General features: G+C 59.3%; 7 protein-coding genes across 7 annotated transcripts; 4 read left to right on the forward strand and 3 right to left on the reverse strand.

The window, feature by feature from the left end:
- Nucleotides 1-437: 437 nt before the first annotated feature.
- BDZ90DRAFT_233717 (hypothetical protein) lies at nt 438-2,742 on the reverse strand. Its single transcript, XM_025506737.1, has one exon. The coding sequence runs from the start codon at nt 2,609-2,611 to the stop codon at nt 878-880; it is 1,734 nt and encodes a 577-aa protein (XP_025360321.1). The 5' UTR covers nt 2,612-2,742; the 3' UTR covers nt 438-877.
- A 151-nt stretch (nt 2,743-2,893) lies between these two features.
- On the forward strand, nt 2,894-4,978 carry BDZ90DRAFT_233718 (hypothetical protein). The gene is made up of 2 exons (XM_025506738.1): nt 2,894-3,932; nt 4,022-4,978. The coding sequence occupies exons 1-2, from the start codon at nt 2,999-3,001 to the stop codon at nt 4,768-4,770; spliced, it is 1,683 nt and encodes a 560-aa protein (XP_025360322.1). The 5' UTR covers nt 2,894-2,998; the 3' UTR covers nt 4,771-4,978.
- A 1,215-nt stretch (nt 4,979-6,193) lies between these two features.
- Nucleotides 6,194-6,931, forward strand: BDZ90DRAFT_222879 (SRF-TF-domain-containing protein; the record flags this gene model as incomplete). Its single annotated transcript, XM_025504545.1, has 2 exons — nt 6,194-6,688; nt 6,770-6,931. Coding segments are annotated over 2 exons (657 nt in total), but the record flags the coding sequence as incomplete, so codon positions are not given.
- Nucleotides 6,932-8,744: 1,813 nt separating this feature from the next.
- Nucleotides 8,745-12,001, forward strand: BDZ90DRAFT_233721 (hypothetical protein). The gene has a single exon (XM_025506739.1). It carries the CDS (start codon nt 9,071-9,073, stop codon nt 11,801-11,803), a length of 2,733 nt encoding a protein of 910 aa, XP_025360324.1. The 5' UTR covers nt 8,745-9,070; the 3' UTR covers nt 11,804-12,001.
- Nucleotides 12,002-12,249: 248 nt separating this feature from the next.
- Nucleotides 12,250-15,182, reverse strand: BDZ90DRAFT_281113 (hypothetical protein; the record flags this gene model as incomplete). The annotated part of the gene is made up of 2 exons (XM_025509336.1): nt 12,250-14,573; nt 15,104-15,182. 2 exons carry the CDS (start codon nt 15,180-15,182, stop codon nt 12,250-12,252), a joined length of 2,403 nt encoding a protein of 800 aa, XP_025360325.1.
- An 810-nt stretch (nt 15,183-15,992) lies between these two features.
- On the forward strand, nt 15,993-22,400 carry BDZ90DRAFT_233723 (hypothetical protein). Its single transcript, XM_025506740.1, has 2 exons — nt 15,993-16,077; nt 16,299-22,400. Exons 1-2 carry the CDS (start codon nt 16,068-16,070, stop codon nt 22,181-22,183), a joined length of 5,895 nt encoding a protein of 1,964 aa, XP_025360326.1. The 5' UTR covers nt 15,993-16,067; the 3' UTR covers nt 22,184-22,400.
- Nucleotides 21,871-24,230, reverse strand: BDZ90DRAFT_233725 (hypothetical protein). Its single transcript, XM_025506741.1, has one exon. It carries the CDS (start codon nt 24,217-24,219, stop codon nt 22,351-22,353), a length of 1,869 nt encoding a protein of 622 aa, XP_025360327.1. The 5' UTR covers nt 24,220-24,230; the 3' UTR covers nt 21,871-22,350.
- Nucleotides 24,231-24,245: the final 15 nt, after the last annotated feature.

Consider the following 24,245-nt stretch of genomic DNA (forward strand, 5'->3'; position numbering starts at 1 on the left):
ATCATGGAATCGGTTCGATCGGGCTTCGACTCGACACTCGATGTCGACGACAGGTCTCAGGCACACAAGCTCGGCGCAGAAAAGTGGCGCCGGACGCCTGCCTGTGCAGCGGCGGAGTGGGAATCTTGTCAAGATTGAAGTGAGACCCGAATTAAGAGAGAAAGAGAAGCAGCACTGCCCTTGGCGGTCGAGGTGGTCGCAGGTTACTAGTTACTGTACCATGGTAGGCGGTGCATAGCTTTTCGGTGGGTGAAGTAGTCTTCGCTAGGCTGGGCTGAATATCACGGCAATCGAAGGTACAGCCCCGCAGTGGACGCAACGTACGCCAAAGATGGGGGCTCGCTTGCGCGTGAGGTCGGCTGTGTCAGTGGAAGGTTACAGTGATTGAATCCATCAGCGAAACGTTGTTGAGCCTACGTCTGGCCATCCTTGCGCGTTAGGAGACTCTTGAAGCCAGGCTGAAGCCCTGCTGCTTTCCGTCATGCTACCTCGATGTGCGGTCACTGACTTTCCTGGACAAGCCGAGCTGCCGGTACGAGAAAGTGCTCAATGGCGAGCCAGCGCAACAGGCTACCGCAGGTAGGGATGTGAACAGGAAGTAGAGACTAGGGGTTGAAGGGCTTCAAGGAGGAGGCAGGGCGCAACAGGCAGCCCTGCAGAGTGGCGCGGCATCAAGTGAAGGAAGGGATCAACGCTTGCCGCCAAGAGGCCTGGCCATTATGAAGAGAGAAGTGCGACCTTATCTTGGTAGCAGGGAAAAGATGTACAAATACAAATGCGTATCCTTCATCGGAGCAGCTCACAAGGGCGCTTTGCCTCACCCAGCCGCTTCTCAGCCTCAAGAACCTTGCGTCCACTGTACTTTACTTCTTGCCCCTCATCCCCCCTCACTCCCAACCAACCATTCCCTGCACGCCCTCCTCCCTCCCCACCTCGCGTCAAGCATGACCCCCGTCAACCATCGCTGTAATGCCAGCCTCCTCATCTCCAAATGCTTGGCCGAAAACTTATGCAAGACATCCTTCGGTGGCAGACCGGGCAAGGCTGGCGCGTGATGAGGCGCTTCGGCGAGCAAGTCGCGACGCAAGCTGACGAAGCTGGAGTATCGCCGATGCGCCCGGATTGTAAGGCCTTTCTTTGTCAGGAGGACAATTTCGAATGTGACATAGCCCCGCGTACGTCCCCCCACTTCAGACCAGCCGCGCACGCGTACGTCTCGAGCGAATACATTCGCTGATGAGACACCACCGCCACCGTTGCTGCTGGTGGAAAGGGAGCGCGAGTGACGTGAACGGGCGGAACCTGTGCTACTTGTTCGGCGGAGGAGGTGCCGACGGGAGGTGCTTGACGTGTCTGTTGAGCCTGGGATGCTGGAGACGGGTAGGGAGACAAGGGATGAGGAGTCACCCTGCGAGAGAGAGCGGAGAGATGCGGTCTCGTCGGGAGATGCAGTAATATCATTCACATGGTCATTGGCTTCGGGTTGCCTCGCGCTGGTGCTAGGGGTGGAGGGACCGGCGTCGATCTCTTTTCGCTCGTGCGGCGGCGAGTCGAGCTGTGTCGTGAAGAGCGAGGTCGCCCTGTCAAGCAGCGTTTGATCTGCCTTCTCTCCTTCAGGGCGAAGCGCCTCGTCGGTGTAGAGCTGAGCCTGCTGCTCTTCTGCTTCCCTCTCCGCACGCTTGTTGCCATGGAGATGTACGACGTCGCTGTTGATGTTTGTAAGACAGACTCCAGCTGCTTCCTGCTTGCTCGACGGAGCGAACACTCTTGAGCTCGACGACGGAGGAGATCTGACTGGCCATGCTTGGGACCTTACAATCTCTGCAGCGTGCTCCTCCGCGTCGCTGTATGCGCCCATGTGTGGTGACGACGAGGCAGGCATCGCATCTGGAAAGCTCTGTATGAAGAAGCGCGGCGTATGCAGTCGACTTTGTGAGCCGTGTGAAGGGTCAAAGGGAGAAGCGCGCAAAGTCGAGGTCGAAGAGGCCATGCCTAGGAGCCCACTACCGCTGGTCTCGCCGTCGTCACCAGCCCTCTCCTCATCTGCTCCATTCACAGCTACAAGTCTAGATGATGCTGAGTCCTCCGGCTCTCCGTCTGCGAGCGCCAGCTTGCTCACGACGCTCCCATCGATGACTCTCTCGCCTCGCGCATTGAGCCAGACGTCTTTGTGGCCACGCCCTCGATTCGAGGGAGACGCTGTCGCTCGTCGAAAGAATTCAGCCGTGGCTGATGCTGGTGAGGTCAAGGTTGATCTGCTGGGCGATGCTTGGCCGACCAAATTTGCGGAGGAAGGACGAAGAGGTAATGTCCTTGTAGAGAGAGCCTTGAAGCGATCGTCATCCTCCGCATCCTCCTCCACGTCGCTGCTCAGCGCGTCGCCGGCAAGCTTGATGGGCTGCCTGACGGCAACGGGCGCCAGGTGAGAATTGATTGGAGAGGTCGTTCGATCCTCACTACCGGTCGGCGACGCTATGGGTACCAGCTTTGATGCGGACGAATATGTGGGAAGGTCTCGAGGAGGGGGACGTGCCTGCTCAGCGGGTCGGGCCTGGGGTACATCGAGTAGATCGTCGGCGGCCTGTCGAAGATCGGCGGCTAGCGTGTCCATACGAGCGAGTCCAGAAGAAGAAGAATAGTACAGGCGAGCGAATGGCCCTACCCTAGTTTGATTGACTAGCGTGACGGCAGCATAGTCGAGGTCGAAGTGATGGTAAAGTCATCAAGACGATCGCCGCCAAGATGCGCACACAAAGTGGAGAGATGCCTGCCCCGGCCCGCCTCGGTGCGAGCAACACACACGCACGGCCTCGTTGAATTCACATACGCCCGCCGCCGCCGCCGCATGCCCGCCCGCGCGGCTCAGGCTCCAAGCTACTCACTCCCGCTCCTCATCGCGTTCTATTTCTCGCCCCTTTCACTTTCACTATCTTCCCCCTTCCTCAATCTCATCCATCCTCTCGCTCTTCCCATCGGCCGCCTTGTATAGCGCGCTACAATGGCTTCATACCCCTCCTATCAGCGCCAAAATGGCGGTGGGCATGCCGATGACTACTATCAGAGGTACCACGACCGTGAGGCAAGCCCGTATGCAGCATCCAATGCGTATCCTCCGCAATCCTCACTCCTCTCACCCGCCAACAATGCCACCTCTACCCAGGCCAATGGCGGGTTGCAGCGCGGCCCTACTGTCACTACGACGAACACGCAAGCGTCACACAACCGAAGAGACGACACACGTAGCGCATATACGGGCGCAGCCTCGACTACAAACACACGCCCCTCGGCCACATCAAGGGGCATCGGTTCAGCTCTACGCACCCCCCGCCGAACTCTCGGATCAGGTATCATCCCATCCTTCTCCTCCGGCCTCTTTCTTGCCGTCGTCGTAGTCGAGGCAGCGGCCATCATCGGCCTGGTCGTGAGCGTCTTTGGCATCGTCGAGGTACGAACCAAGATCCTCACCCAGGATGCAAAGACGGTCCCCGTCTTTTTGGCATTGTTTGTGTTCGGAGCCTTGTTCTTCGTGGTGATTGCGCTTGACGCATTCAGGCTGCACAACACCATCCAAATCGTCGGATGCGTCATCTACAATATCGCGCTGCTAATTACGGCGAGCCTGGAAGTCTCCCAAGTCCGGGCCGCTTTTGCCAATCAAGATCGATATGGCACTGGCGTGCCATGCCCCTTCAACGAGCGCCGCAGGTGTGGAGCGGTCGACACCCTCTACCCTGCCGTGCGACCGCAACTCATCGCCACGCCCATCATCATTGGAGTCGCCCAGATCCCGCTCACGCTGTTGAGCTTCAGGCTCTGGCAGGATTTTGGATGGGAGGTGTACAAGAAGATTGGAGCGGATGTGATCAAGAGAAGGATGATGCTCGTCTACCAGATCTTTGTGTGCTTCCTCAAGTTCGACTTCTTCTTTGGAAGTGAGTGCGCGCGCGGCCAAAGACAGAGCCCCAGCCGCATTCACGCAGTAGACTGACCATCCCCTTCCCAACCTTCGCGCCTCGCACAGGCGCTTTCTGCATCGCCTTCCTCATCCTCGTATCCGATCGCGGCGATTATGAGTTTGGTCTGACAATAGCCGCCCTACCAATCGCCCTCGTCATCCTCTTCCTCAGCGCCTTCGCCGTCCGCAAGGAGATCTACAGCTTGATGACTCTCTGCATCATCGCTATGGCGGCCGGCATGGTTTATTACATTTGGAAGCTGACCCGAATTTTCAGCTCAGAGACGGAGCAACAATATCGCACTGTGCGGCTCACGCTCACATTCTTCAGCATCTTCTCAATCGTATCGCTTGGAGCGACGATCGCACTGGCCATCTGGTGCACGATCAACTTTGGTAAGGGGCTGAGGGAGGCGCACGAGAGCATGGGAGGGATCATCCCTGCGCTTGATGCCAAGATTCGAGGCGGAGGCAACCGCAGCGAGGTAGCGAGTAAGCCGTTTGGTATCGAGTACGACGATGATGCTGGAACAGGTGACCCGGCAGAGAGGCAGAGGCTGGGAGGAGAGAGCGCGTCAAGCTCCCCCGAGGCGTACTCTGCTGGTCATTATGGGGCGGGGATGAAGCAGCAGCAGCAGCAGCGTCCAATCGACGAGGAGGACGAAGATCAAGAATCTGCGTATCCGAACTACAATACCAAGGTGATGCAGGCGAATACTGGGCGATACCACACCCCGCAGCACCAGAAGCAGCAGCAGCTCGGTGGCTTCACATCGCCGCCTGTCGGTCCCCAGAGGAGGGTGTCGCTAGATTAACCAGCCCGCTAGCCGGAGTCAGTCTGGTCCACAGGAGACGTTGCGCTTGTTACCACTGTCATCTTGCTTTCTCACAAGACGAAAGACGAGAGGAATGAATACCTTTGATACCATTGCGCCAGCCCAACTGTGATCGTGGAGACGAGCCTCTCGACCTTGTTGCGGCTCGTTGCTCAACCTAGTCGTAGCCAACCTCAACGTCTGCCAGAGGGCGCAGCGGATTTGGCCCTGCTAGCGTTTGAATGAAATCGATCGACCTCGTCAGACGGACAGACGCACGATGGATTGAATGGCTGAGTGCATTGCAAAAACGCAGCAACGCAGCAACACGCAGCCATCGAAGCCTCCACGCGGGAATGTCGGACGACGCCTCCGTGATGCACCGAAGTGTTGGATTGGCAGAGGCCGCCGCGGCACGGCACGCGTCAGGCGGGCGGGCGGGCGGGCGGCGGACTGACAAGGCTGGCTCTGCTCAAGACGAGCGGGCTGCCCGTCCGCCGTGTGTTGTTTTGAGTTGAAGGTTGAGCGAGCTTCTTCGCGTCCGTCGCCTTGCTCTCCGAGAATTCGCAGCCAGCAACCTTTGAATGGAGAGGGACATGAGCCCGATGAGCTGCGCGAGTGGCTGTCATTGAATCCATATCATCGCCACGAACCCGTCGCCGTTCTCGGCCGCCGTTGTTGCTGCTTCTGCGTTCCTTGTCAGCAAGCTAGGCAGGCAGGCAGGCAGGCAGGCAGGCAACCAGCCAAGCCTCGATCTCGCCCTGCTCGCACAGGCAGAGACAGACAACCAACACCAACACCAGGTTGCCTCGCTCCTCTTGCATCGTCCGTCGCATCAAACTACTCTTTCCTTTTTCACTCACCCTTCCTCTCTCGACCTCTCACCTCTATCACTCTCACTCACCACCTTCCTGTTTCAACGCCGTGACCACATTGCGAGTGCTCCACGCACCAGGCACCACGCATCACGCTACCTGAGACAAGGCAACGCAACGCGCTTGCACGCTGCACCAACTGAGACACTTCAGCGGATCATCAGAGACGAGGCCAAGTCTCCTCTCGAGCTCCTCACCTCGACATCCAGTCACCCAAACCACTAGCGCCTCCTCGGATGTCAGTCGCAGCCCCACCGCTACAGCACCATCACTACCACCACACGCAGCTGTCGTCACCAGCCTTTCGCAGCCATCAATCAATCGCACCTTCGACGATCTCTCTCTCCGACGTCGAAGGCATGTCCTCGCCGGCCGGTAGCTCGGCCGGAGGAGTAGGCGGCGGCGGCATGATCTTCCACGCTACCGACTCTACTGGCCAGAACTACACGAGCCCGTACGGCGATCTGCAGCTGTTGCCGCCTGAGCTACACGCTGCCTTTGGTAGAAGGATGGGAGGGCATGACAGCATGCCGCTATCTTCCCAGCCAATGGGAGAGGGAAGCGATGATGACGAGGATGATGATGAGGACGAGGTGCTGTCTCTATCCGGGCGGAAGGGCGCGAGCGCGGGCGCAGCCGCGGGGGCATCGGCGTCTACGAGTACGATAGCCGCGACAGCTGGTTCGGCGGCAGTAAAGGGCAAGAAAGCTGCCGCATCGCGCAGACCATCCAAGAGTGCCTCGTCTGCCTCGAGCAACAGCAGCAGCACAAAGAGTCGCAAGGGCAGAGCGGCCGCGACGGAGGGCGCAGATGACGTCCAGACTACGCCGAAAGCCTCAACGAGTGGGAAAGCCAAGGCCACAGACGATGCGACTGCCACTCCCACTGCGGCGTCAAAGAAGAAGGCAGCCAAGACCGGCTCTGAGGTCAAGGGAGAGCGCGACTTGGTCACTGGCAGACGCAAGATCAAGATCCAGTTCATTGAGAACGACTCGAGGAGACATATCACGTTCAGCAAGCGCAAATCTGGTCTGATGAAGAAGGTGAGAACAAGAGGGCGAGCGTTCAGCTCCCGTTGCCTTCGCCACTAATCGCTCCTCTCTTTCTTCTCTTCATGCACACAGGCATACCAACTCTCGGTCCTCACCGGTACGCAGGTACTGCTCCTCATCGTCTCACAGACAGGTCTCGTCTTCACCTTCAGTACACCAAAGCTTCGCCCAGTTGTCATGGAGACGGAAGGTCGTGAGCTGATTCAACGCTGCCTTTCTGCACCGGACGACGAAGTCGAGGACGAAGAAGAAGGCGAGGGGGAGGGCCTCGTGGGGGGAGACGACGACGATGATGATGACGACGATGACGACGAAGTGGTAGAAGCAGGCTCCGATGACGACGATGAGGAAGACATTATTCGCTCACGTGGGAGCCGCTCACCCAGCAAGAGCTCCGCAGCCAACGCAGCCGTATCCGTGATCCGACCAGGCCCAACCATGACTGCCTCAGGAGGGACGCCCAAACGCTCCGGTGGCGGTACAGGAGATGGAGGAGCAGCAGGCCGTCGTTCACGCGCAGCTACGATGTCCAATGCCACGGTCAGGCAGCACAACAACGGAATCGGCTCGCCAGAGCAAGCCGTTACGGGTCTCAATGTCCCCTCAACTACTCCAGCTACCCCGAGTAGCAGCGCGTCTCGTAGTCGAAAACGTCGCCGCACAGCAAATGAGGGTTCTGCCGTTCCTGTCGCGCCCATTGGGCCAGGCGTGCCCACTACGGCGCTCAGTACCGCCTCGTCATCTGCCACTTTTCCCTCGCCAGCGGACGGGCGAGTTGCTCCCCCGCGTCAGCAGCAGCAGCAGCAGCCACAGAACCACTATCCTCAGCATCATGCAATGAGTCCACCCAATTCTGCCCCTTCAACACTCGAGTCCCTCCCACCGCCGCACATCCAACAAGGTCACTTCTACAATCCGCAGCACAACAGCGGAGCTTCAACGTCGAACTCGTCCTTCCTCCTCGGTCCAGGGGGCGGCATGGACCCAACGAACGGGGCAGGGTCGGTGAACACGGACTTTTTCTTCAACCCGGTGGAGATGGGCAAGCACTACCAGCACCACACAGGTCAGGGGCAGCAGCAGCACTTGGGCCACGGCTTCCTTCAACAGCAGCAGCAGCAGCAGCAGAGTCACTTCCAAGGCGGAGCATCATCTACGCCGAGCCTGAGCGGCTCTGGTCCACCATCAGGGTCAAGCATGGCGAGCACGGCGGGCGGTCCGGGTCCTTTCTCGCCGCACCAACAGCAGTTCCCTTCCTTTGGACAGGCGTACACGGGCATGTCGCAGGGTCCGCAGCAGAGTCAACAGCAGCAGCAGCAGCAGTACCATATGCAGCAGCAGCTTCACCACCAGCACCACGGCCAGCAAGCCCACCACACGCGGCACGACTCGACGAGCTCGAGCACCCTGTACTCTCCCCAGGCTAATACTAACGCGCAGATGGGAAGTGGTGGGGGAGGATTGACGCAGAGTCCTTGGAGCGAGCCTATTGGGCTGACTCCCATGGGTGGGCCGGGGGGTACGGGGCCGATGGGCGGAGGCAGTGGAAGTGCCCAATTCTCTCCTACGGCTACTCAGGGGCATCAGGCTTTTTGGGGCCAGTGAGACGGGGCGATGAGGATCGCACATTGCGATGATACCCGGCGGCGTTGAGCTGCCACCTTGAGACGATTTTCAACTTGTGTCCCCTGCTTGGTTACATCACATCCCGCCTTGTTCTTGCTTTCCTGACGCCTCACTACGCTATCACGCTAGACGATTTGCTCCTTTATTCAATGACACCCTTCCCCAGCGCGATTGTGACTGCCTGATGCGATGGTTTGCCCACCGTGACACCCTCTCGTCGTGACAGCGTGGACCCCTTTACCTGCCTAATGAGCTCTCGCCCTCGAGGATGCCGGCCTCGTGAAGTTGCAAGGGACCTCGGCCGAGAGGCATCAGAGCAGAGGGGCTCGAGTTCAAACGCCTGGCTGAGCCACGTCCAAGTCCGTCGGTCGGCCGCCCCGCCACGAGGCAGGCAAGGCAGCGACCAAGTGACTGGTGAACTTTTTGCCTCACGATAGCCAGCCTCGTCCGTCGTCGTCGCATATCATCACCCACCCACTCTCACTCACGAGCTTCATCCGCTGTCACCGACAAAGAGCGTTGCTTCATAGGAAGGGCGCTAGATTCCCTCCATTTTCTAGCCGGGAAAGCCCTGCCATATTTCAGTTGGGCGGCTGGCCTGCTCTCTGGCCAAGTCTAGTCAGAAGTCGGCGCCGCCTCCAAGTTGTGCGCGCTCTCACCGCGCGAAGGTCACCCCCCTCCATCAGACCAAGGCGCATACATCCGACCCTATAGAGTGGTGAGCGGGCCCCGGTGGCTCTTACCTGGATGCCATCAAAGAGGACAAGGGCATCGCTCCCTACGCCTCCCTTGTCTTCTCATCACGACGACGACGGCGGCGGCGTCGCTGTCGTCGTTGCAAAGGGGGACCAAGGTGAGGAGGTGGATAGGGAGGACATCGTCCTACCGCCGCCGCCATCTGATGGTGAGGATGCGGATGGGAATCAGATAGATCCGCAATATCATCATGAGCATGATGACCAAGAAGGTGGTGATGATACTCGGCACTACCACGATTCGGCTGACGATGGAGACCATCAGAACGGGGAGGAGCAGCCTCTTGTAAACGGACAGCCAGATACCGTACCAGAGGGTGACCCCGAAGCCCAAGCAGATTCAGCAACAGCAGCAACATCAGCAATCGCGGACTCAGCGTCCCACGCAGAGGACAAAGAGCATCAACATCACTCCGACGATGCGAATGAGCATGCATACATCCACGCAGACGTCAATGGTCACCATGAGGAGGGCGATGCAGGAGGCGAGGCCGAACCCTCAGGTGAAGGTGCCAACATTGAGCATCCACCTGCCGAAGAGGAAGAGGTCATTACCCACTACGCTCCAGACGACCCTGCACAATACATCCATGAAGGTGGCGACGAGGAGGGTAACGAAGCGCAACATCACGATGCCGGAGAGCACGCCGAGCCTACCGCCTTCGACTTCCTGCCCTTCTTTCCAAACGGCGCCCAAGACATGGAAAGGCTTGCCGAGGCCTGGCAAGAGCAGCAGCGCTTAGAGCAACAGGCGAGAGAACAAGCCGCCGCTGAGTCGACCGAGGATGGCGCCAAGAGTGAGCAGCAGGGTGAAGGCGACGATGTCAAGCCACAAGCCAACGGCGATCACGTTGGCGACGCCGGCTTGCTACTTGGCATGGCATCAGAAGCGGGCGTCGATGGCATCAGCGCTACCACAGCAGAGCAGCTGCAGAGCGTTCTCTCCTACGCAGCAGTCTCTACCGCCCCGTCGTCCTACCCAGCAGTGGCCGGATCAAACCAAGCCGCAGCTGCCGCCGCAGCCGCTGCCGCTGCAGCTATCGGCCAAGCCGTCAGTCCCCAATCTGCTATCGCTGCAGCTCTCGCCGCTCAGCGAGGAGCTGGCCCGGCCTGGGACTATAGCCAACTTGCTCAGCAGTACTCTTCTGGCGCTTCGCCCTACTCCAACCCTTCGTACGCAGCCAGCGTCGCCGCATACAATGACCAGCAGTCGGCCAGCTCTGGTCATCATCAACAGCAGCAGCAGCAGCAGCATCAGCAGCAAGCGAGCTCGAGTAGCAGCAGCAATGTAGGCGCCAGCGGGAGCGGCACCGGGACCGGCAGCTCTTCCTCTCACCAGCACAGCCAAGGCCCACGAGAGCGTCGTGTCGGCTCGTCCAACAATCCTAATACCATCGGCGGGCACACGCATCGTCCCGGCTCAGGTCACGCCTTCTGCTCCGGCCCTCCCGTAGAGGGCACACCGTATCGTCGCTTCGTCTTCCCAATGGGCGCAGACGTCTCTGCTGGTCGCAAGAAGCACGTCAAGTCCGCTCAGGACATGGCCGACACATTCCCCCTCGCTGAGCATCCCTGCGATCGTTGTGCCGGGTACGACAATCCGCTGCCTTGCTTCCATCAGGCGGGGAACAAGTGCGTGTATTGCAAATTCTTGAGCAAGCCCTGTAGCTTACAACCCGGTGGAACGAACAACAAAGAGAGGAGGGCGGAGGGGAGCGCAGGGAGTGTAGGCCTTCCGCCCGGGCAGGGTCAGTACGGATTCAAGGAAGAAGAGAATGGCGAGTACGGCGAAGATAGGCCAATGAAGAAGCGCAAGCGGGAGGATGGAGAGGGTGAGGAGGGAGGAATCATGGACGTGGACGACGTTATGCATGCCGAAGGGCACGACCAGCACGACCTCGCCCACCACGTCGGCGTAGACCTGAGCGGCCTCGATATGAGCAGCGTCGTATCAGCCGACGAGGCGCAACGTGTTGCGCAGGAGCTGGCGGCTGCAGCGCATCAGCATCAAGAGCAGCTCGCTGCACAGGCCCAGGCTGCTCAGGCTATTCAGCAGGCGGCGGAGGCGCATCAGAGGGCGCAGGATGAGGCGGCAGCTGCGGCAGCCGCAGGCGACCATGGCGACTTCGTTCAGCATGATGCTGATCAGCAGCAGCAGCAGCAAGAGGGCGACGGCGAGGGGCAACATGATGAGGCAGGAGGCGAGGAGGAAGGTGGCGTCGCCATCGATGATGCGAATGCCATTGCAGCCGTCGAGCACTTGGCTGCGGTAGCTGCGGCTGAAGCGCAAGCGCAAGCGAGAGCAGAGGCAGAGGCAGAGGCAGAAGCTGCGCAGCAGGTGGAGGGCCATGAATTGCTCAACGACCTGGGCGATGGAGAGGGCCACGAGCAGCTTGAGGCGCCTGCCGAGGATGCTGGTCAGTCCGCGAACCCTGATGGAGAGGAAGCGCAGCAAGACCACGCAAATGATCAAACCGATCAGGACGACGATGGAGCAGAAGCGGCATTAGAAGCTGCTGCTGCTGCAGCCGCAGCAGCCGCCACCGCCAATGTAGAGCAACCTCTCGAAGGCGAAGAGGCGGAAACCTCCCCGCCTGTGTACGAAGAGCAGTCTGAGGCCAAGGGCCTCACACACCAACATGATGGCGAGCAGCAGGACGAGGAGGAAGATGAACCCGCTGTCCTACTCAACGAAGGCGCACCCGTCTTGAGCGCCTCCTCCTAGACCTTTCCCGTCCCTCCTCCCCCCCTTCACCGCCTACCCCGCTACCACTCCGGCTGCGTTCATCGTTTTGTAATCTTTGTTCCCCTGTTCCCTCCCCCCCAGATGTACACTTAGGCACCCGCACCCCGATTCGACGCTTCGATGAGAAGCAAGAATCTATGCAACGATATCCAGACGCAATTGAGCGTCGCTACTATCCTGCGTGGTGGTGTGAAAAGAGCAGCTTGGTGTGGTATTACAGGGAAAGAGTGTGTGTAGAGAAAAGAGCGGATATTAGCGTAGAGCATGGGAGACTGAGAGTGAGGCAGAGCGGCACAGCATGTGAAGGAGAGTGTTGGATGAAGGATCGTGTGGCGGGTTCCTGAGTCGGGGAGGCAGGGATGGGAGGCGAGAGGGCGTCCTGACATGATTGGGACTAGGGACTGAATGCGTGCGTCTGAAACGGTCTACTCCTTGTCTCTCGACCGTCTCAGCGCACATACGATGAGTGCAGCCATAGCGATGCAGACAGCCACGAAGCATACGCCCGCCAGGACGACGAGAGTGAGGGTGCCAATCGCGCGAGTATCTTGCGTGACGCTGCCGCCGCGGTGGATTATCAGCCAGACGCTGAGAGCAACGCAGTAGGCGCTTGAGAGGGCAGCGAAGCCTAGGAAAATCAGAGTCGAGGGAAGGTGACGTGGTCGAGCCGAACGTGGAGCCGCACCAGGTATTGCTTTGCTACTTGGAATCTCCAGGACGGCCATGGGACCCACTGGCGTTCTCGGTTCGCTCTGCGGCTCAGCTTGACTTTGCGGCTCGACCATACCCCAAAGGCCGCGACCGGAAGCGCCGAAGGACGGTCGAGTGGACAAAGTCAAAGCAGGTGACGGTTGAGGAGGTGGGGGCGGGAGTGGCGGAGAAGCTAATGGCTGCGTTGAACCTGTGGGTGCTGAGTCGCTCTGACTCAATGGAGCGTCAGTAGCGCCGCCAGAGTAGAAGGGCGCGGACGGCTCGCTCTCTGCTGCCCTACTCATCACCCCATCAGCATCGCTGCGTGACGAGGCAGGACGAATCATCGTCCGTCTCATGAGCTGTTCCTTCAGCCTGGCGAGAGCAAGCTTCCTTTTGGGGGAATCATCGTCCAAGGCAGCAATGGCCGGATCCTCATCCTCGTCTCCACCCGCTACTGATTCCTGCCGGCCTGACATCACAGGACGAGTCGCAGCCGGCGTCGCGGGCACCGTGGGAGCTGTCGGCGCCGAGCTCTTCTCGAGGTCAAAGCAGGTGAGTTGGGCACTCGACATGGCCTGGTAACATTGTCGCCTCCAGACGAAGAAGCTGGCCCAGCTCGCCACGAAGAGCGGAATCGGGGCGTAGATTACTGCGGGAGAAAGGTTGGTAGCGAGGTAGCTGGCCTCGAAGACGTAGAAGAGGGCGGGGCATCCGGCCAGAGGTATCGTCGTGAGTGCTGAGGACGCGACAAACGCAGCAATTGATAGCCGCGATGGCCGTGAAGATACAGGCGGCGTAGCCTCTTCCTTTGCTGCCGTCAGGCGCACAGCGCTTCGAGACTGCGGCGCTACTTGCGTCCTCGTCTGAGCGGATCTGGTGCGCGTCCGTGTACGTCGAACAGTCAAGCTTTTGCGTTGCCCAGTGTCAGCGCTTGTCCGGTCTTCGCGTTGCGCTACGTCGTTCTCCGTACCTCTACGGCGTGGCGTCTCCTGCCCTCTTGCCTCGTCCTCTGCCCTCTCATCGAGCTGCGAAAAGGTGGGCTGACTTGGCGGCAGCGGTGAAAAGAAGCTGAGGGGCGACTCGCTCCACGAAGCCGCCCACGGTTTGAGCGAATCGAGGTCTGCGTAGCCGTCTTCTGCGCTACCTCGGCTTTCCAGATTCTCTCGACTGCGCCGTCGACAGAGGCGCTCGTTGCTCGGGCCGGGCGTGAGGTGGGTAATGCTACGCCGCGAGGCTTGCGAAATAGGACGTGCAGACGCAATGGTTTTGTGAGGCTCTTCCTCCACAAGCTTGCTCTTCTGTACATCCACTTGTTCTGCACCTGTATGGAAGCTGTCTTGCACAGAATTAGAGCCGCTTTGACTCGTGAGGTCTGGAGACTGTTGTACGGCCCTCGGCGCGTTGGTAGCCTCACCCACGCCGCTCTCATCTGTGTCATTGCGCTCGGCGTGACGCTCAGCGAGCATGTACAGCGAGCCTTGCGACCCAAAAGGCGTCTGAAGATGAGTCGACGCTGAAGGCCCGAAGCGTGGCGTGACTGCACTGGCGGAGCTCGCCGAAGTTGTAGGCGTGGTCAAAGTCTCCTCTGTCGCGTCGGACTGGCCGCGAGGATGAGCCGCAGCGCGCTGCTGAGCAAGCTTCGTGAGAGAGGGGCGAGTCTGAAGGAACGTGTCATTGAAGTCGCGGTTCCAGCTTGACGAACGGTGGTATTGGAAGCTACTTCGCCGAGGCGACGCCGATCCAGGAGTGTAGGTAGATGACGTTGGCGTGGTGACGAGTCGAGCGTCGGCTTCACTCACACGTCTTCGAGACGTAGAGTAAGCCGGGCTGGTAGGCCGGGAAGATGGCGATAGAGGAGGAGCGTTGTTGCGCAGCTCGAAAGAGGACTCTGCGCGTCGTACGCCCGCGCTGGAGCTACTGGCTTGGACGAGCGAGAGTGGCCGAGGTGTACGGCGTTTACGTCGAATAGGTGGTGAAGGCGGTGGGGAAGATGGAGCGGCGTCGACCGCTACCGCGGTCGCTTGGGAGTTCAACTCGGACTGAATCGTGAGCAGCTCTGAGAAGATGACGAAGCACTAGCGCCGGCTTCCCAATCATGCTCCTACCCTATTTGTCTTGCCCCTCAGCGGCTTCAAGACGGCGTTGACCAAGACGCCTCGCTGGGCTACGTCGCTCGTTTATAGCCTTGATGAGGAGGAGGCTGCCGCACAAGCCATAGCAGGACACGTCGTGGTGTGGTGAAGAAGACAGTGCAAAGAAGAGGGAAACGCAAGCAGGGAAAGATGTTCGCTTTTGAGTTGAGGGAATTGGGCATCTCCCGATCTGGGCTTTCATGGCCATTCAGTTACTTGAGCCGCTCATGGTCAGGATTATGCGGCGATTTGGCCTGTCAAATGTCACTGTGGTCGACTGCGTGGGACGAAAAAAACAAACAATAGCTGCTTGCTATGCTCTCGTAGTGCTCTCGCACGCTAGTCGATGATCGTGGTCCGAGAGAAGAAAGCGGTCTCCCCCTTTCGATGTTCGGTGCATCGATGCGAGGAAGGACGTGCGGGCAAAGCGCCAAGCGAGTCGATGTCGACGCACGAGCACGGAGGGTGATGAGGTCGGAGATCGGCTCTCCGCCGCCACGCAATCTAGAGTTGACTATATCAGCGTTAGGCATTTTGACGTGTGAGAACGTCAGGCTACAGGCAAGAGTGCTTGGACCCGCGTTGGTTTTCAATTGTCTTCTCCATCTCGATGGAAGATCGGGACGCGGCCAAGGCGTGTTTGGTGAGCTCGAGAGGACGAGTGGGCCTGACGATATCGTGCGACGATGCTGAAGGCTAATCACCTCGTTGGACGAACACCAGTCTCTGCGAGAGCAGCGTTACGATTGGGTCCTAGTCGTACGTGCGGCCCTTTTGTTGGCGGCATGCTGAGCTCACCCTTCACTCATCACCCGCTCCAACCAGCTCCGCCGGATCCCGCGCCCGCGTGAGCGAGCGAGGAAACAGATGAACGCCCTCATGTCTAGCTACTCTAGCCGCCGCCGCATCCGCGCCCACCGAGTGATGCCTTTAGATGCCGAAAGTCGCTCATCGATCCTTGGCTTCACTTGGCTTCACCGCCCACCGCTCGCCTTCGCCCACCGACCCTTCATCGCCCGTTGGAATTGATCATCGCCGCATCATCGAGACGATCTCGAGGTGCTTTGCTTGATAGCCCAGCCAGCCAGCCAGCCCTCGCGCCTCCTCCCGCTGCTTGCCTGCTGGCTGTTGCCTGAGATAGAAACCACCGCCCATCGCCCGCCCTGCCTCCCGCCCGCCTTTTCGTCTTCGTCCGTCGCAGCAAGCAAAATCCAAAGTCGCGCCGCCGCCCACTCGAGTCGCGCCGCGCCGCGCTGTGCCCGCCTCCACGTCGTGCGCCTAGACCTCTCGAATACAAAAGGTCCCGGCTCCTCTCGTGCCACCCTCTCCCTCGATCCCGAGACCCACTATCCACTGCTCGCGTGGCAAGCTTTCCGCCCGACACGACGACGTCCGAAGCGAGACCAGCGATCGGGATCATGGCCACTCGTGAGTAGTAGCAGGCGCAGCGCGACTACGACGGCGAAGAAGACGAAGACGAAGAGAGGGGTAGATCAATTTAGTCACCTCTCTAGCGCTTCTCACCGGGCTTCACACGCAACGCACGCACAAACGCACGCACAAACGAAACGCACGCTCACACGAACACGGTACCACTCTTTTCTGCTCTCCCCTTTTCCGCTCGCTCAAACGCAATCGCATCGTACCAGGCCTCGACCGACTCGTCTCGCTTCTCGATACTGGATCAACTCCGGCTATCAAGGGTACGGCCGCTCGCCAACTGGGCCAGATCGCTAATCAGCGAGTCAGAGGTGGGGCGAATCAGCCGCAGCCTCCACCGCCCCAACAGACGCAACACCAGCATACGTCATCCGCACCTTCTTCTTCAGCCTCTTCGCCTGCCCCTACCAATGGCCACACCCATGCGCCAGCGTCCTCGTCTTCATCGCATACGTATCACGGCTCAAAGGGCCAATGGGACGAGGCGTTGCACCTCTGCTCCCGCGTAGTACCCTTCCTACACTCTCGCTCGTGGGACACTAGAGAAGCAGCCGCCCTAGCCATTGAATCGATCTGCAGAGGCGCAGGAGTTTGGTCTGCCGACGATGACGTGAACACCGAACAGGACGGGTCGACAAGCCGCATCAAATCGGAGCAAGATGGCGAAGCATTGGCACCAATGTCGCAGGACGACCTGGCTACTCTCGAAGACTTTCAACTAGATCGCGTTCTATCCAATGGCGTCAAGCTCCTCTCTTCAGCCGGCAAAGAGTACAACATTTTCACGTCAGGAGGCAATGTTGCTGATCACCTGGCGCAGGCGAAGGCAGACATGGCCAAGATGGGACTGGGCGGGCTAGGCGGAGTCGAGATGGACCTGGGCCTTGACTTTGAGGCTGAGCTCAAGCAGGGCGCCACGGCTTCTTCGCACGGCTTCAAGACATCACCGCCTGCAGCGTCACCTAAGCTTCCGCCCCCCAAGTTCGCGCCGCAACCGGCTGGTACATCGATCAGCAGGTTCGCGGGCTCCCCCGGCGCCGTAAAACAAGAGTCAACGCCGGGGATCAAGCAAGAGCCTACTCCTGGAGTCAAGTCACCGTCATCCAGCGGGCCCAGGTCGCCCGCCGACCCTGAGCCGCCGGAGATCGACATGAGCAAGCTGAGCGCGCGAGAGCGCAATCAGCTGAAGCGTAAGCGCAAGCTCGAGGGCAAGTCGGGAGACACGCCCAAAGACGAGAAGACGCGAGTCGTAGATGGCGACGATGCGCAATCACTTTCGCAGGCTACTGGGCTACGGCTCAAGACGCCAGCCACTTCCAGCTCAAACAGTGGCGGCGACTATTTTGGCTCTGCAGCGACGAAGGCAGGCGCAACAAGTACACCAGCGGCTTTTGCAGGCACCGCAGCACACGTCTCTCTTGTTGCGCCCGCCGGAGAGTGGCCCTTCACCCACTTGACTTCGGTTCTCCTCGCGGACCTCTTCTCTGCAAAATGGGAAGTTCGTCATGGCGCTTGCCTGGCGCTTCGATCGATCTTCTCCGTTCAAGGTCACGGTGGAGGCATGTCATTGCTCGCCGCCTCTGCCACGTCCAACCGTCAGCGCAAAGCCAAGTGGGCCGAAGATGCAGCGGTCAAGCTTCTGTGCCTCCTCTGCCTGGACCGACTCAGCGACTTTGTCTTTGATCAAGTCGTCGCTCCAGTGCGAGAGGTCGGTGCTCAAGCACTTTCAGCCCTGCTTCCTCACCTATCTGCAGACTCGCGCTCTTGCGTGCGCGAACAGCTAATGGCCATGACCAAGCAGGCGGTCTACCTTCCGCCAAACAGCGGCCGTGAGCACGCCCAGAGGGGAGATGCCGGCTACGCCTGGGAAGTCCGTCACGCTGGACTGAGTGGGTTGCGTTGGCTGGTTGAGGCAGACACCGCAGCAGGCACTGCATCGCAAGACGCCCTCACGTCTGTCTCCTCCATTGCCGTGGCCTGCTTGCGTGACAGCGACGACGATATTAGGGCCGCCGCCTCTGCCGTTCTACTCCCACTCGCCTCCGATGTGCTAGTCAGTGACCTCAGCGCCATGCTTCCATCCCTCCTGCAGACGCTGTGGGACTGCCTTGGCGAAGTCAAGGACGACCTCAATAGTTCTACAGGCAGCGTAATGGACCTCCTCGCTCGTCTCGTCAAGCATCAAGCGGTCCGCGAGATGCTCCATGCCAAGTCGGCGAAGCCACTCTCTGCGTTGATCCCGCTCATCTACCCCTTCTTCCGCCATACGATCACCTCCGTACGACTCTCCGTCGTTCGCACTCTGCGCGTGTTCCTCGATGGTCAGTCAGCGCCGAAAGCCTGGCTCGATGAGCGGGTCTTCCGCCTTCTCTTCCAGAACCTCATCGTCGAGGAAAAGATGCAAATCCGAGACGAGACAACAGCGGCTTGGCACTCAGCAGTGACATCTGTAGAGACTGCCCGCTTGCACGAGCTGCTCCGTCCTCACCTCGGCCACTTCGCAACAATTCTCATGACGCCCCTCGGTGTAGCTTTTGATTTCAGCCTTTTCTACGACGCCTCGCGGCCGACAGCAAGCCAAGGCGAGGCAAGATACAACGTCGACAAGTCCATCCTCGCACAGGATCTCTCACTAGTCGGCGTAGACACAGTCATTCGAGGCCGATTGGGCGCTACTCATGCTCTTGGTCAGCTGTTCGCGCGCCTACCGGCAGATGACGCCCTCCCCCTCGTCAGCTACCTCGACTCGCAGTCTGCGCTTCAGAAGTGCCTTGCGGCGTACGTCGTTCAAGAGTGGGCCAGCATCAGCCCTGATGTCGCCACAACGAGCGAGGTCGGCAAATCGCTCAGCACCAGACTGCTCGCCATCATCGAAGGTCCGCCGCCGCCGACGTGGAGTGAGATGGCTGTCCAGCTTAGCCGCATTCAGCTCGACTGCCAGTCGCTTTACAAAGCGTTCATGTCCGAGGGCAAAGTCAGCAAAGCCAAAATCCCCGAGCTTCCCACCGGTGTCGACCCCACTGGTGAGCGCAAGGATGCCTTCACGGCCGAGACCGCCGAGAGAGTTGTTACGCGAGACTACGAAGCTCTGCTGGGCGCAGTCGGTCCGAAGATTCGAAAGACGGCGACCCCTGTTCTAGAAGACCGCCGCCGCAAGATCATCGCCAGCATCGGCTTCTACCGCGACGCCAAAGACAAGCAAGATACTCAAGTCATGGCTGCCGTATCTGCCGCCGTCATCTCGCTCAAGACATTGCCCGCCAAGCTTAACCCGCTCATCCGCAGCATCATGAATAGTGTCAAGTTTGAGGACAACGCGGACCTGCAGGCGAGGTCAGCTAAAGCCGTCGCTGATTTTGTTGCGCATTGTCGTCGACCTGGATCGCATGCAGACCCCTCGTCGAAGATCATCAAGAATCTGTGCGCATTTGTCTGCCAGGATACGACGCAGACGGCTGTCTTTGCCTCGCACAAGAGCGTAGAAGAGGGCATCATGAGCCACGCGCAGGAGGTCAGCCTTCCGGCGAGGGGCGGTAAGGCTGTTGCTGAGGCGATGGAGTCAGAAGAGACCCGCCAAGGAAAGCTCATTCGTCGCGGTGCCGAAGTCACGCTTCAAGAAATGGCCTCGCGCTTTGGGCAGGAGTTATTCTCCATAGCACCAGCTCTGTGGGAGGGCATGACTGCCACGCTTAAAGAAGTGTTCGCGCAAGGCTCGGCGAGCGCTGATGAGATCCTGTCAAAGGAGGAGGCACGGGGACAAGGCGTCCTTGACTGCTGCACCCTTGTAGCCACGGTCAGCAGTCGCCTATCCTCGACGCACGACGACAGAATCGAGTCGCTCCTTCCACTCCTCACCGCTGCGTTGCAAAGCAAGCTCGCCGTCATTCGATCAGCAGCAGCACGTTGCCTCAGCAGCCTGGCCGACTCGATGACGCTCCCCACGATGATCCACGTCGTCCGCAACGCTCTGCCCCTCCTCGGCGACTCGCGCAGCGTCACTAATCGCCAAGGCGCCATCGAGGTGCTCAGCCAGATCGTCACTCGCCTGGACATCAAGCTTCTACCCTACATCATTGTCCTCGTCGTACCCGTTCTCGGCCGTATGAGCGATTCAGACGAAGCTGTGCGCTTGGCTGCGACAAGCACCTTTGCTGCCCTGATCAAGATGGTGCCCCTCGAGGCTGGTCTGACCGACCCTTCTGGCTTTCCTGAAGATCTCCTACGTCGACGCGACGAGGAGCGCACCTTCCTCTCGCAGCTCCTCGATGGCAGCAAGGTCGAGCCCTATCAACTGCCGGTCAAGATCAATGCCGACTTGCGCAAATACCAACGCGAGGGTGTCAGCTGGATGCACTTCCTGTCTAAATTTCAGTTGCACGGCGTGCTCTGCGACGACATGGGTCTGGGCAAGACGTTGCAGTCGATCTGTATCCTGGCTGCCAAGCATCACGAGCGTGACGAGCGCTACAAGGCTACGCAGGCCCCTGACAGCGCACCGCTCCCCTCGCTGGTGATTTGTCCACCTACGCTCACCGGACATTGGGTACACGAGATCCAGCAGTACTCGACGAATCTCAAGCCACTGCTCTACGGAGGAGGCCCCTCAGAACGTGCAGCTACCTGCAAGCAAATCGCACGCCACGATGTCGTCGTCATGTCTTACGACGTGGTCCGCAACGACATTGCCGCTCTCTCATCGCTCAACTGGAGCTACTGCATCCTCGACGAAGGCCACATCATCAAGAACGCCAAGACGAAGACGACGAAAGCAGTCAAGCAGATCAAGGCCAATCATCGTCTCATCCTCACGGGCACTCCGATCCAGAACAATGTGCTGGAGCTCTGGTCGCTCTTTGACTTCTTGATGCCTGGGTTCTTGGGCACAGAGCGAGCCTTCCACGAACGCTTCGGCAAGCCCATCGTGGCAACTCGCGAGGGCAAAGCGTCAGCCAAGGAGCAAGAGGCTGCCGCGCTTGCACTTGAGTCGCTGCATAAGCAGGTTCTCCCCTTCTTGCTGCGTCGTCTCAAAGACGACGTCCTCGACGACTTGCCGCCCAAGATCATCCAGGACGTCGAGTGCGAGCTCGGCGTGATCCAGAAGAAGCTCTACGATGAGCATGCGAGAGCGGAGAATGGCGAAGGCGACGCAGTGGATGAGGCACTTCAGGAGACCGCCGCACCACAGCAGCCTCATGTCTTCCAGACGTTACAATACTTGCGCAAGCTCGTCAACCACCCTGCCCTTGTGTACGACCCTGCCAAGCAGTCACACCTTGACATCGTCGACGATGAGTTGCGCAGGACCAAGTCGACGCTGCGGGATATCCGTCACGCCCCGAAGCTAGCGACACTCATGCAACTCCTCCAAAGCTGCGGTATCGGCAAGATCGGCGACCCTTCCGAGGTGGCAGCTGAGCCTGACGCTCCAGGTGAGGTTTCATCACCGCATCGCGTGCTCATCTTTTGCCAGATGAAGCAAATGCTCGACATCATCGAGAAGGACCTCTTTGCACCGCACATGCCCTCCGTGTCCTACATGCGGCTCGACGGTTCTGTCCCTGCGGAGAAGCGCCAGGGGATTGTCACGACCTTCAATGCCGACCCGTCCATCGACGTCCTGCTGCTCACCACCTCCGTGGGCGGTCTGGGGCTTACGCTCACGGGCGCCGATACGGTCATATTCGTGGAGCATGACTGGAATCCCATGAGAGACCTGCAGGCCATGGATCGTGCGCATCGACTGGGGCAGAGGAAGGTGGTCAATGTGTACAGGCTGATTACGAGGGACACCCTCGAGGCGAGGATCATGGGTCTTCAGCAGTTCAAGTTGAACGTAGCCAACACAGTCGTGGGTCAGCAGAATAAGGATCTGGAGAGTATGGCGACGGATCAGGTGCTCGACCTCTTCGGAGGAGCCGGAGGAGGGGGTGCTGGTGGGAAGAAGGAGCAAGCGCAGAGCTTGCTTGAGCAGGCGGCGGCTGCTGCGGGCGGGAAGCGCGGTGGCATCAGCCAAAAGGCGCTGCTGGCCAATCTGGAGGCCATGGGCGATACGGGCGATGACTATGCGGGCATGAATGAGTGGCGACCGTCGTAATGCGGCGAGAGAAGGGGTCAAAGGGGTATATTGGCGCCACTGTTGGTGTCAGGATGTAAATAAGCCTAGCTCTAAAAGTAGCAGGAGCTCGCGCGCTTGACGTGCGCATTCGTTGTTCAGCCATCGTAACCATCGTACTTTCCCTCTCCTTCGCGGACTCAGTGCCGTCAGTCCGTTCTGCTGCGTTTGTCTGACCCCTCTACCTCTTGAATCGCATGCTTCGCCTTCCACTCGCGATACGAGCGCTCGATATCATCATCCAGCTGTAGCCAATGCGACAGCTTCTTCATCGGCTTCGGGTCGACATCGATCAGATGGATGCTCCTCCCGTCCACGTAACCAGGGTGGCCTTCATTCGCAGATTGTGATTGCAGCTCTGCTGATGACGGCATGGGTATTCGGATCCAGATGCTGGCGTCCTTGAAGGTGCCTGAGAGCAGGGTGCCGATGAGAGCGTGGCGCATCTCTTTCCACGTTGGTGGCGTGACAATGTCGCTGCTGCGGCTGTGATTGCCCCCACCACTCGCCTCGCCGCCGCGGGCGCGCTTCGTGTCCCGAGCGGGAGCCGGCGTCGTAGTGCTTGCGGCCCAATCCTCGCTTCTCTGACTAGGATCCTCCTTGGAGAACCAATACGTCAGAAAGTCGTTCCAGTCGTGCATCGAGGGATCGAAAAACATCGGCTCGTCCTTCTTGTCCCCTGTGAGCGTAGCGTCCTCAAGCTTTCTCCCCTTCTTTTCGCTAGACATATCCCAGAGCGCCTTGAGGTGGGCAAGATCCCCTCTCGGGCCAGGGACGAGGCTACGCTGCAGGAAGCCAAGCCGAGCAACGAGAGCCTGAAATCGAGGGCTGAGCAGTGCGGGAAGAAGAGCAGGAGTGACCAAGTCGGCCGCGTCTGTGGTAAGAGAGAGATTACTGCTCCCTTTTTGTGCGTTGATGAGTCGTTCCAGAGCGTTGGCCAAAGGGTTGTTCCCCTCTACGCCGCTGCTAGCACGGGCGGGTTGCTGTGCCCCTCGACAGAAGAGGCGGAGATTGTTGCCGCCTTTCTGCCAGTTGCGGACTAGACCTTGAAGAGCTCTGCGTACCCGCGGAGGGTCAGCTGACGCTAGGTCCAATGGCTCGTAGAGGTCGTCTACCTCTTGAGGAGTGAGGGCACCGTCTGCTTTGAGGATGGCGTGTTTGCGGTAACGTGAGATGGGACGGCTGTCGTCTTTCCCTGATGACACTTCGTCATCACCGGGCTCAAAGAGCCATTTTGGCTTGATCTCGACGCAGAGGACATCTTGATCTACACCATCCCTCGGTGTCCAAGAGAGGTCCTCGATGACATCGAGCGCATCTGGGCAGTCGATATCGATCTCATCCATCTCGCGACGATGAGAAGGGCGGTGAGGCTCAGCCGCATTCGCGATGGCCTCAAGAAATGCTAGTCGCTTCCTTCCGTGCCAGCGACATACCAAGCGTCTATTGTACGGTAGCAGTGGAGAGAGATAAGGTGGTGCTTCTGAGCATTCCCACTGTTCGCCGGTGGTCTCTCCGTCTGATTGGGACGAGGATGGGGAAGCGGGTGTGCCAGACCCGGAAGAGAGACCGCGCAGAAAGTTGGTGATGACAGTCGTCTCGAAAGCGTAGCGTTCTGTGGCTGGCCATTCCAACCGACTGTCAGCAGAGGGAGGACAAGAGGTCTCTGTGAACTCATGCTGCACATTGACCTTAAGCTTTTGCACCGCCGGTGGTGGTCCTCTCCTCTTGCGCTTGTCCATCCGCAAAGCGAGTGCTCGTCTTCCGTCAGGACTGGTCCAAGGTACTGGCGTGTCTTGGCCCGTCTTTGGGTCCTTGCATGTCTGCGGGCCCATGTATCGAACGAGGAGACTCTTTCCCCCCTCGGCGAGGTAGTGCCAGTCGTTCGCGTCGAGTAGTTCGTCTTGACGATACTTAGAAAGCATCTCGACCGAGGGCCACGGCCACTCCTTGTGAGTTCTCCGCTCAATTTCAGGTTCCGTTTGTGAGGGACAGTGATATCCGTCCTCCTCCTCCATGGTGAATGCTGTGGTGGATAGAATCA

This window comes from Jaminaea rosea, assembly GCF_003144245.1.
Source record: "Jaminaea rosea strain MCA 5214 unplaced genomic scaffold BDZ90scaffold_13, whole genome shotgun sequence".
NCBI lineage: Eukaryota > Fungi > Basidiomycota > Exobasidiomycetes > Microstromatales > Jaminaea > Jaminaea rosea.